Source organism: Sinohyriopsis cumingii, unplaced genomic scaffold, assembly GCF_028554795.1.
Source record: "Sinohyriopsis cumingii isolate HCF-2022 unplaced genomic scaffold, ASM2855479v2 utg000059l, whole genome shotgun sequence".
NCBI lineage: Eukaryota > Metazoa > Mollusca > Bivalvia > Unionida > Unionidae > Sinohyriopsis > Sinohyriopsis cumingii.
This window is the reverse complement of record NW_028315865.1, coordinates 205717-219274: the sequence shown is the minus strand read 5'-3', so window position 1 is coordinate 219274 and position 13558 is coordinate 205717. Positions and strand designations below refer to the sequence as shown.

Genomic DNA, 13558 nt, shown 5'->3' with positions numbered 1-13558 from the left:
GATATGATCGTTGATGAATAATTGAACTTTTAGTGGCGTATGTTTTATTTGCAATATCAAAGCATGAATTTTTTTCAGGGACACTACACATCATATGATGATCCTTAAAAAAGTTTTATTTCATCAGTTAAATGAGCGGTGCCATTGTGTTACAGCCTGGGACTGGATCAGAGATCAGACTTGTGCACCATGGGAACTGATCAGTAGGTGACAGAATAAACTGAGTGAGATGTAGTGAAAGAGAGAATGCAATGCCATGAAATGAACTACCAAAGATCCAGAAGAGAAAGAAAAAGCATAGGTACAGGTACAGAAATAAAAAGTAAGAGTTTAGATGGAGAGTCATGACTCAGCTCTCAAAAAAATGTGAGGTCAGACTAGGACACAAAATCTCTATCTGCATGTGAAAAAGTCAAGCTAGATGATGCAACAAAAATGGATTGTTTACAGTACAATGTTAGGAAACAATTGTACAAAAATTAGGTTTAAATGAACAGTCTATAACAAATTCATTATCCTTATCATATAATGACACAGATTTAGCATGCATAACTTCTGTAAAAAAAATGAAAATCAAATAAAGACCAAACCACTTAAGATTTTTCATCAAAATTGGATTCTGGTGATAGTGTCATACATAAAGGAATGAACAAGTCAAAGATGTAAGAAAAGTCAAGTTCTGAGGTTATATCGTATGACCAGATTAAATATCTACAATAACATTCTCACTTGCAATCTGAATCTCCAAATGCATCCAAAACATCCAAATGCATCCAAACAAATGCATCCAAAACATCCAAATGCATCCAAACAAATGCATCCAAAACATCCAAATGCATCCAAAACATCCAAATGCATCCAAAACATCCAATGCATCCAAAACATCAAAACATCCAAATGCATCCAAAACATCCAATGCATCCAAAACATCCAATGCATCCAAAACATCCAAATGCATCCAAAACATCGAATCTAGATTTAAAACATTGTCCTGACAATTGTAAATTACTTCTAAAAAAATGTAACACAGTTTGAGAAACATACAGCAATCAATTTGCTAAAAAACGTGTGACTTACTCAGCTACCTATCAATGTCGTTTTAGGCTGCATGGTTAAGCATTATCAAATTAAGTCAGAAAACCTGGTCTGATGACCATCAAAAATTGAAAATCTAACTGGGGCAAAGAGTGTCATTGTAAATTATACAAAGTACAAAGTCAAAAGTTTATATAATAAACAAATAACGATTCTATATAACTCCTAAATCTACTTAAAGGGTTATATGCTGCCAATCAGAGAAATAAATGCCTGCACATAAATGGTGGTGAAGGACAAACTATGTTTGATTAAATCATATTTGTGCAATTTGTTGGCAAAAAGAATGAAAACACTATCACACACCACTATCCTTTGTGTGTCCATATATGTAGGAAGTACATGTCCCCATATATATATATATATATATATATATATATATATATATATATATATATATATATATATATATATATATATTTATATAATGCTCTGTCATCCTATCCAATTTTTCTACACTACAATTTTAGCTGCATGGTTTTCTGAGATGTCTCTCCACCCTCCCAAGTTTATCTTATTTTATCTCTCCCATCCTTCCTCTCATTTTTCTGAGAATAACCCTTAATAAATGAAGGACAAGATGTATAAACCACCCAGTAACTAAATGATGCTGACTCAGCATTTTAGAAGAAACTGACCTTGCTACCCAGGTTTGTCATTGATTTCCTCACTCCCACAACCATATCTTTTCAACTGTCCCTGATGTTGATGTTCCTCCTGCCCACTTGTTGCTCGTTTGAAACCTGATAATGCTAACTGCAGATTCTGTAATTTCCATTCATCGTGCTATTTAAATCTTACACATCTTGAACTTTGTTCTGAACTAAAATTCCTTTGGTCATAGTAAATCCAAACAAGAGAATCTGAGCCTAATGAATATCAGGGACACATTGCCACATGACTCTACAAGCAACAGTATTTGAAAAAATAACAAAAACGCAAACCTGTATCTGAGTGTTGACACAAGATGGATGAATAGACAGACAGAGATCATCAATCCATAAGCCGTAATTACGTTGTAACCTGGACAAAAGTTAATGTGTTTTAAATATTGTTTCAATGTCATTAATCTAGAGTCAATAGAAATCACCAAATTATTCATCTTGCTGACTCTGTGTGTGTGTGTATCTGTGTGTGTGTGTGTGTGTGTGTGTGTATGACATGCTTCTAGATCCCTTTATCAGAATTTTCATCCCTGTACAAAGCATTTTAAATGAGAAAATCAATTAAGAAATTCCATATAAAGTTTGAATATTTCTTCTCCATTTTAGATTGATCATCTATATGTGCACCTTTCCAAAATAGGGCAGCAGTCTAAGAAATATCATACAAACTGTGTGGCATCTTGAAGCAGAAGTTCACTTCTGAGAGATGTACCTTTCAATGTTTGCTTACCTCTACCTCTTCTGACTCACAATCCCAGCCATGGGAAAGATGTGCCAACTCTACAGAGACGTTTCTGTCATTGTTTTGGACGAATAAAGGTACTGGTGAGTCTGAAACCCGGCTTTGCATCTCCTCACGTTCAAAAGACTTCAGATTCTGGAATAGACAGTCCAGAGTTATGTATCATTTAGGAAATATATACTTGAGTACATATGGCATCATAAAAATACCCTTTCGAGTTATATTTTTCATTTTAAGATCTGATTGATCCTCTGATGGTAATCTGACAATGAGTACAATCCTAATTCAATAGTTGTATGAGTGAATGTATCGAGACAAAAACAGTATTGTGGATTAAATGTTTCATGACTGCTGTGGATTTCCTAGGTATAATTTTTGGGAAATATAAATTCTATCTCTCTGAGAATTTTATAACTTGCAGAATGATACAAACCAAGCATATAGCACATGTTCATTCATAGAAATCAGCCCCCATTTTCAGTAAACATCTAAATATTTCTTCCTCAACTTCAGAGTTTTCACTCCCTTTCTAATGACTTGCTTTGAAATTATGAGTTTTTCACTGAACATTAGGCAGGCATTGAAATTAGTCTTGTTTTATCTCAAATTTAAAGAATTCTTCACTTAATCTTATAAGAACAAAAGGACTCACAGGTGTACAATTCTAAAACTAAAGCTCTAATTTTCAACCCTTGTATCACAAATACCTCTCACAAATATATCCTTGTCAGAAATATGATAAACCAGATAATGCCAAATCCCAATATGATAAACCAGATAATGCCAAATCCCAATATGATAAACCAGATAATGCCAAATCCCAATATGATTAACAAGATAATGCCAAATCCCAATATGATAAACAAGATAATGCCAAATCCCAATATGATTAACAAGATAATGCCAAATCCCAATATGACTAACAGGATAATGCCAAATCCCAATATGATTAACAAGATAATGCCAAATCCCAATATGATTAACAAGATAATGCCAAATCCCAATATGATTAACAAGATAATGCCACATCCCAATATGATTAACAAGATAGTGCCACATCCCAATATGATTAACAAGATAATACCAAATCCCAATATGATAAACAAGATAATGCCAAATGCCAATATGATTAACAAGATAATGCCAAATCCCAATATGATAAACAAGATAGTGCCACATCCCAATATGATTAACAAGATAATGCCACATCCCAATATGATTAACAAGACAGTGCCACATCCCAATATGATTAACAAGATAATGCCAAATCCCAATATGATAAATAAGATAATGCCAAATCCCAATATGATTAACAAGACAGTGCCAAATCCCAATATGATTAACAAGATAATGCCACATCCCAATATGATAAATAAGATAATGCCAAATCCCAATATGATTAACAAGATAATGCCAAATCCCAATATGATTAACAAGATAATGCCAAATCCCAATATGATAAACCAGATAATGCCAAATCCCAATATGATTAACAAGATAATGCCAAATCCCAATATGATAAACAAGATAGTGCCAAATCCCAATATGATTAACAAGATAATGCCACATCCCAATATGATAAACAAGATAATGCCAAATCCCAATATGATTAGCAAGATAATGCCACAACCCAATATGATTAAAGTCTGGTTATAAGTAAGATGTATGGATTCCGATAAATCCAATGATGATTAAAACACAAAGAAATTCTATGAGACTGAAAAAAAAACATATTCAAGATCCCAAACAACAAAGACTATATCCAAAGTACAGCAGAAATGGTTCATGGAGAAAGTGAGATAGTTAAGTTACAAAACAAGCTTCTCAGGGCATAGAAAAACCTTTGATATTAAGTGAAATTGATTTAAATTATGAAAATATGAAATTAAGAAGAAAGAAAAATTTCATGAACATTTAGTGTTTTCCTCCGTTACTTGTTTGTGTAGCTTTTTTAAATATTAAGCAGTATTGGTAGGTATGTCCTTTTAACTCTGATCCTTTTAATGTTTCTCATAAATATTTTGTATTGCGCATATATATTTACCTGAAACACAACAGTTTCTCCCCAAAATGAAATCTGATACTGAATTATGAGCATGTATATATTAGTGCTTAAGGTCACCTTGAAAAAAAGTAAAGTTCTAAAAATGTACAAGGTCAATCTACACAAAACTGTAAAAAGATACACCCTCCCAAATAAATGTAAAAATAATAGTCTGACAAGACAAAATATAAATGGCAAAGCTGTTAAAATTCTGTAAAAGATATACAAAATAAGACAAAAGTAACATAAACTAATGAAAAGCATATGGTCATAATTTGTTATGTAAAATTCATTCCCTCAAAATGTCCACAAAAAATTCAGTTGGTAAATAAACATAGTTTTATCATTGAGTTCACATCAAATAATTTTGCATCACAGGATGGAAGTCGACACTCAAAAAGAATATGTTCACTATCAATGGACACTAGTAAGATTAGTAAGATACATTCTGGTCCAACCTCATGAGACATGCGTGAGTCGGGTATGCATGTCCGATATGCAAATGGCATATTACCAGCTCATTTCTGTGAATTATTCTGTAAGAGGGATGCCACTCTCCATTGATGGGTTTGGAAGTTCTGAAGCTGGTGCAGTTTTCATGAAATTGTAAGAAAATAAATATTGAGAAAATAATTAAGAAATCTCACCTGAAACTCTAAATAATCATTGATACAATATATTCTGCATTTGAATATACGTCCTCTCTGGAGACCTGGACTAAAGGCAACAAATTTCACGGCCTTGGATGCCACCTTTCCAGCCCTTGACTCGCCAACACACGTGAAGAACATGAATTTCTTCACCAATAAGGTCATCTTATCTGTTGCCACCTGACGCTCTTCATAATCGTCCAAGGAAATATTCTTCCACTCATTGCTATCTTTAGTTTTACTCTCACGCTTCAGAACACGGGGATTCCACGTCGAAGATATATCCACTGCGCAATGTGGAAATGTTAATTTTGCTGGTTTTTTCAGCCTAAGTCCATGCGGCTTGCATACGACCACTGGACTTAGTAACGCTTCATCCTTTGAAAGATTTGGTTGATAATTTTCATTCCATACAATCCCTAGTGAAACTAATGTAGGATCTAAAAGTGCATCAGGTGGAACTTCAAGGTTAACTCCAGACAGTTCGAGGTTTCCGCCACGACTATCCATTCTTTTGTGGACAAACAGTCCCTTCTGCTCAGACAAAACCACTTCTTCTTCAGAGTTGTCTCCCTTCTCCAAAGTAGCAGAAGTTGGTCTTCCAAAGGTATCCAAGACACCTGAGAATGTAAGTAAACTCCCGTCCCGTTGTACGATAGACATTTTGGCCAGTGGAAATACATCATCAGACATTGTAGCATCCATATAATAGTCTTGAGCAACTGCAACCATCTGCGAAACCAACGGTGTATATCCAAACACATTTGCTTCCTCCTTGCGCATTTTGATTGTGAACCTTGGCTTAATAATTTCATGTAAAGCACTGGAATGCCTCGGTCGGTCAGCATCAATCTCAGACAAACATATTGCGCTGTCAGTTATGGGTGCCTCATTTCCAAACTTTCCTCGTCGCCGTTTCACTGGTGGACCCTCATCTCCGTTGGATCTGAGATACGATTCTTTTTCCAGCTGTCGTATTTTCAGTAGCAGAAAGAAAAACGCGATAACTCCTAATAACGCTGTGATCACTATTGCGACAGAGAACCCAATTATCTGAAAAGGAATTAAAGGTTTATATTATAGATTTTCGTTCTGTTTTCAAAATAAATGTACGTTTCATATTCACTCGTCCTGTAAAAACGTAGTTTCTGCCCCCCCCCCCAAAAAAAAAAAATCAAAAATTTGGAGCTTTTTGTTTCTTAGTTTCAATTTATTTTCATGTTCATTGTTTCATCTAATATAAAGAAAGCACACTAGCACATCACACGTGGGAAAATGCAATAATTTACGTGTACAGACTGCATCAATTTGAAAATCTTAAAGTAGCTAGTTTATAATTCCCCAAAATGTAGAATAACGAAATATCTTGAGCAGTTAAAACTGTTTGTGGTGGTCAGTAATCAAATCCTTCAGTGAAAATGTCAGATTTCAACCCTTCCCTAATCCGCGTTCTCTCTAGACAAGCCATATTTTTGGGGCCCCAAACATGTCCGTCCTATGCAACCTCTTTACACTGAACACATCAAATAATCATTGGTCTTAAATGTTCTGTTTAAGGGCACTGTACTGTTTATTTTCCATACAGCAGTATGACCAGTATACGAATGTACATACAGAAAAATACACTACTGTACGTGGGCATTTTTGCTATTTCAAAGCTTGATTTAAATTAACAAATTCAATCTGATGTTTTCTTTGGAATTTCTTCATGTGTAACTTGTGTAGTCAAAGAAATTTTTAAAAAACAACCCTCCACCTGACAAAAAAAGCAAAATCAAACAAAATAAACAACATATTGATTCAGTCATCGTGTTCAACTGCAAGGATTGTGGTGTGGTATGGTTTTGTTTTGTTGCTTTAGTCAACATTAGTAGCAATCGGAGTAAAGTGCATCGCACAAGAACACATTATGGTAACCGATGAGCTAATATGATGGTAAGACTTGAGAAAATCTGATTAAATTCGAATCCACCCAGTCCTACATGAAGATCTGACAGCGACCACTTAAAGGGTCATGTTCTGGTGATCTGTTGTTGCTATAATCGCTAACTGTATCAGCCAATCAGATGAAGACTTATTTATACAATAGCATTTGGGATTCTGAGCTGTATGGCTGAAGAGCATCACTGTGCCGAACGAAGTGATTCACTTTCAAATTTCTGAAAGCTGCATTTCTTGTAGATAATTGAAAGGTCACCAGAACATGACCCCTAAGCAGCTGCTGTCAGATCATTACACAGGACAGTGGAGATCTGATTTTACTCAGTTTTGACCTGAGCCCTCTGCCCTGCGGCTGTGAGATCGGACGCTAACCTCTTACAACATACAGAAGGACTTATCGGACTTATTCTACATCCCCGAGCCCTCAGGATCGTAGACGGTAGATATTGTTACATGCGTAAGTACAGCATCTCTCTCTGTCATTTCATAAGACATGAAACACGGACCAACAGTATCATACAAAGCAGTTATGAACGATATAATAAAAATAAACACAGTTTTTGCATGCATATTTCAGTATTTCTAAATCTACAAAGTCAGTATTCAACTAAGGATGATCGTCAATTAGTTAATAAATTTCAGGAAAACTTGAAAATTTCGATGAAGATAAAATTGAAATCAAAAGTTTCAAAAGGGAATTGAATATAGCATTGTGTTCATTATTTTATCCCTTGATTTTCCTAAATTCACAAAGGAATCCATTCCACTCTATAACAGATCATTTAAAGTTTCAAAATGCTTAACACAAATCCCGAATTAATTATTTATGACAAAGAACACTGCTTTCCGGGTGTCGTTTAAAGTTGCATCGTTTTAAATTACATATATTTGCTATGTGACCGTTAAAATGACGCAGATGTATTCGTAGCAGCCATGTTTCATTTTGCTCATAACCGCTCACAAAACTATATACATGGGGAAGGGGCAATATTATACTTACTACACCTAACAACTTCCCATCTTGGTCTGCGCTCATTCTTCCGAGCTGAAAAAAAGAACCAGATATAATAGACCGTTGGTCTGTTCTTGTTTTATTCTGTGCTTTACGCAACAGCAACTCTGAAATTTGTATCAAGTAGAGTGAATAGACTTGATAAGGGACACATCACGGCAGCCGAGTAGGCCTGATCCGATTGTGGGAATCAACCCACATCCATCTGATGACGAAGATAATGCCTTAATTAAGGAGCCACCGCGGTTCGCCATAAAATGAGAGTGTAACAAGCAGATACCTATCTAATATTCAAGAACAAAAACTTTATTTTTTTCGTATACGGCCATTGGGCAGAATTATACAATGAAGATACATAATTTGGGTGGAAACACATGGGTATTTCCTAAGTCTACTATATGGTGGTAAGTCCTACATACATAATTACATAATCTGTAAAGTATTTTTCCTTTATTTGAAGCAAAATATATAAACTGTGCTGTTTGCATGAATATCAGATTTATTACAAAGTAAACTACAAAATATTCCACAAGATGGGTATTCGTAATAATACCTTGGAAGAAACTTAAATCTTAATCCGAGTAGTTTTGGCAAATAATAGTAAAACATGGAATTCATATTTAATTCCCCGCCATCACATAAATAACACGATAGATGTGAATATCGATACCTTTTGTCTAACGTAACTAATGAATAGAAAGATCTCCTAATCTAAAGAGAGTGAAAAATATTTTCAACAACATATAAGTATTTTCCCATTCTATAAAACTTTATAACTTTGTAAAGGGGTTGATCCATTTTCTTCTTCTTGCCATTTCTTGCAAGTTACAATCCAATAACCGTTGTCTCAATTGCACAAGAAATAATTCAAGATCACAAACATCATATGATATCCACAAAAAAACCAAAGCCATATTTACAAAGCAGCTGCCTAATACAAGTTTACCAAGTTCTTCTCTTGATATATCATCCAGCGCCTGTAACAACGTGAAGCTTTCATTGGATATATCCAGCAAGGCATATGCAACGATATACACTAATATTGTATAATTTAATCTCATAGTCCAGATGTGCATATTCTAACGACCACGTTCACTGTTGCAACAAGCACTTTTAAACGTTCCCTCAAAGACGAATACATAACATTTCGAAGCCGAAAATCGGGAATCGCTTGAAGTCTCCTCTCTGTTATCAAGGAACGTACCTAACAAAACACGACAGTAGCAAACCATGAACTGTAAATTTAGCATACTAGACTTTCCAAAAATCGATTGAGGCGTTAATGTGGGTATTAATAAGTCACGTATTGCCCGTCAAATGTTGCCTGTACCTCTCAAGTGGTTCCTATTGCCCGTCAAATGTTGCCCGTACCTCTCTGGCTCCTGTTTTCTCAATTTCAAATGTCAGTAAAAGGTTTATCGTTGTCTGATAGTGTACTAAATGTTGATTTCTGCTTCCTGTTGATGTTTTCTCAGAACAAATGGATAAAATGTTTACTGCATTTAATGGATTCAGTGTCAATTACTCAAACGACAATCGTACATACACCGTTCATGTTCCAAACGAATTGCAAATTTAGAAAATTCAATTAAATAGCCCAAAGAGAGTATTTTGACATGAAGATGTTAGCTGTAAGACTCACCCCACCCCCCGTTCTGAGTAATAATCATTTATTTTGAAACAATTTACTGTTGTGTGTGTGTGCGTGTGTGTGTGTGTGTGTGTGTGTGTGATTTGGATTTTTAACGTAACATTAACAACTTTTTTCAGTCATATCGATACGATGTCTGCAGTCTGGCAGTTTATAGTGATGTCTAGCACTTGGACATCATACTGCAGACATGTAGCATCAAGTCCTACCCAGTCACGTTATCCTGGTACCAGGCCGACCAGTCCTAAAATTAAAATATTAATGTTGAGCGCCAAGCGAGGCACCTGTTAGTACCATTTTATAAGTCTTTTTTTATGACTCAGCCTGGGTTCGCAACCGCTACCTCCCGCGTCTGAGGCGGACGCTCCAACCACTTAGGCCACCGGAGCGTTAGTTATGGTTTGTAAATACGTATAAATTAGTAAGGTATCATGTAGGGGCCCGCTGGGTTACCTGATTTAATTCGTCATACGGCAATACAGGCTTTGCTTTTTGGTAGCCCATGGACACAGAACACAACATTTGTCGAATCCCGCGGGCGGGACCTTTATCGTCGAACTTTACTGCATTCCACTTTTCCAATTATGACTTTCAGTTTTTTATGTACCTTCCTATTACTTCATCCTGGAAGCAATGTCATATCAGTGATCCCCACTATAAAGGTTACATGCACAAACCAGTGATCAGAGATATCGCAGACAGGGATCATTTTTAAAACAAAATTATATTTGTACCAAGAAGACACATCTGTTTAAGTAGATAATTAGCATCTGAATAAACGTTTTACGTGCGATAACTACTTATTCCAATGTTACTTTATCAGGAGTGTAACACATGGTAGCCAGAAGAGAAGCCAACATTTAACTTCCGAGTCCGCTAGGAATCCACGCTCACGCCTGGTTAAGCCTGCCCTCTTAGTCTGATGAAAGCCAATTTTTTTTCCCTATCCAAATTCAAATCTGACCCTCTTGTTGTAAAATATAATTCCCTCGTCGGAAATATTAAATGTCTATAATTCCTCTTTTTGCTTACCGTAAACCTTTCCGCCAGTGAATCGTGTTTTCTGAAAGGATTTTCCAAGACATGGATGAATTTTGGATGATATACAGAAACAAAATTCAAGGCAGTGGTATACGTACAATATTAACTTTTCAAAAAAAAATAAACTCGATGCAACTTCCAATATGAATATCATTCACTTAAGTAATGACATTTTTGTCCAACACACGCAAATATTTAGAAACTTGTCATTCCAAATTTTTTTGGGGAGGATAATAACGGTTTCAAAGTACTCTAATGAAAGTGTGATACGCATTTGTTTCAGTATAAGTTCATATGTTTGCTCCCAATAGAAGTGTGCTTCTTCAGTATGCAGACAAAAGACAAGCAGACTATTCTCGCTTACCACAACCAAAGGACGGTGAGCTCAGATGTACCTGCAGAAATTACTATTTTAGAACTATGCGAGACAGTGCTTATCCGCATCTCTCTCTCTCTCTCTCTCTCTCTCTCAAAACAGTTCGTGAGAAAGCTTGCCTGTAACTTCCCGTAGGTCGGTGGTTCTTTCTGGGGTTTTCCAGGGTTCTTCCTGCACCATTTCTACTGGCCGCAATGTATAGCCTATCCTGTGCTGAAAAATGGCGTTAAATCCTACAACAACAAAACAACTCTCTTGAAACAACAAGGATTACCAATGCCCTGTTCACAAACGTTTGCCTCATTGGAACATGTAAATGTTCATTGTTTACTGTCGTATACTGATTTGTATAAATCAATTTTCTTTGATCAGCTCATTCGAGCGGTTTTGATATTGGCACACGATACTAGCCTTGCCAAAATATTTCCAGATTTGAGTGACTCGCAGTGTTGCAAGACAGTCTGGTACCCTGAAATATCTTCCACTCATATCTCGTTCAATAGAAGACCTCAAAGGAACGAGGTAAGAGGTGAACAAAGGTTAAGGTACCAGACTATTTTAACAAGGATACCAGTATAAACAGGTTATGTTTTGTAGCCATCAAATGTCTGAACTTCTATGCACTCTGTTACAATAACCACCTATTAAACAGATACATGTTAAACAACAATTGCATAATATGTTGACAGGCGTATCAATGGTGGCGCCGTGTATAAACAACAGTATTTTTCTCGAAAAATCAAGATTGTCATGCATTGTGCATAAAATCACACATTGCACTGAACGCCCGTGTGAACGAACTTTCAGTTAACTAGTAAGCTGTTGGTATATCTTACTGTATTTATGGTTAATCCACTATCGTCTGACCAGTCAACACTCGAAAAGCCTGTTCCTGGTTGAAGTCCAGTCATCCCTCCTGTTCTATTTAAGCTGCTGTCGGTGTCATGTACTACAGAAACAGGGGAAGTGGTTCAAGGTGAGAGAGCCCTGTTTACCTAGAGGTAGTTTTAGATCCAGAATCGAGTTTTCTCAGCGAGATCCAAGCCTGGACAGGATACATCCTTTCACCATGAGTTGGGTTTGATACGTAAAGCATTCAGAATGTACTTTACTTTTAAGTGACCGAATTGACTGCGCTAGTTTGGACTATCTGTATCAGAAATGATCTAATTGTCCAGGTTTATGTTCTCCTGGCAAATATGATTCGTGGAAAGAATCTTTAATTGCTTCGTTAATTTTAACTAAACCAGTCCTCTGTACAGATTTCTTCAAGACATACAAAGTTTCTGTTTCGATTACCTGAATTAAAATAGCTTCCTGTTCTCACATTTTGTCCTCCTTGACAATGTTCAAGGACAACATCTGATCGACATGAAAGGCAATAGTTAACATGTATTCATTGTATAAGTATTAAAAGCGACGCCAACTTGGGATGAAATCAAATAAAAACTATATATAAAAAATATTTCATAAGGAACTAATGTGTGATGTTTGAGATCGTTACCCTGCCCTGCTTTGAAATCAACGACAAACTGACAGAGAATGGCAATAATTAAATAAACTTTTAAATCCCCTAAGTAAAATCAGAAGTACCATCAGTACACTAACTAATAAATTAAACGACGGAAATAATCTAAGTTAGTCATTCAAACTTAAGAATAGACCGATTAATTTTCTTTACTTTTGCTACCTGATTTTGATTTTTTTTTTCGGGTTATGCTAACTTTAACACAGCGAGACGAAATTAGGAAATGGAAGAAACTCTTGGATAGTGTATGTCTTTGTTAGAAAAATATGTACAAAGCAAATTTATGGAAATAATCTTTAAATAATTCAAAGATTGCACAGTATTACATTTCCTAATTACCTCTAAACAAAGATGTATGGATATCAGTCTTACATAAAATGCATATGTCTCACTCAAGGATCGCCAAAACGTACAGGTAAAAACATGAAACTTACGTACGCGAATATAATACACAATTATGTATATTCCGGCTTACAAGTTTCAGTACTGATCCTTAGAATGCAGGAAGTTCAAGGACCATTTTGGATTATTGTGTAGGTTAAAGAAAAACTACTATCAGATAGGTCAAAGGGAGTAACAAACCAATTAAAAAACAGACCCACATTTGTTTGGGAAATATTTGAAAACAACGACCCTTTTAAATTACACAGAAATTATCTCAGAAATGGTCTGGTACGAGTATTTTATCAAGCTCCTACAAATTGAAAACCCTGTGAATAATAATCTTGAAAATAATGAGGATAATAAAGCCGTATCAGAAACTGACCTTCTCTTGAAACCATGATAACGGATCATGAGAACATAACTAGTGAA

The 13558-nt window shown here is 35.6% G+C and overlaps 1 protein-coding gene across 7 annotated transcripts in view; it reads right to left on the bottom strand.

The window, feature by feature from the left end:
* Positions 1-13558, bottom strand: part of LOC149774976 (UNC5C-like protein) — a 40099-nt gene that overhangs the window by 9474 nt on the left and 17067 nt on the right. For 5 of the 7 annotated variants that reach the window (XM_089944586.1, XM_089944588.1, XM_089944584.1 and 2 more), the window contains 3 exons: positions 8138-8182; positions 5194-6249; positions 2491-2637 (listed from right to left, as the gene is read on the bottom strand). In XM_089944586.1, the coding sequence (XP_089800712.1) occupies positions 2491-2637; positions 5194-6249; positions 8138-8173 (1239 nt within the window). In that variant the 5' untranslated portion in view covers positions 8174-8182. Of the gene's footprint in view, positions 1-2490; positions 2638-5193; positions 6250-8137; positions 8183-12053; positions 12501-13558 lie in introns of those variants that run through there. The other 2 variants (XM_089944589.1, XM_089944583.1) reach the window with 2 other exon arrangements.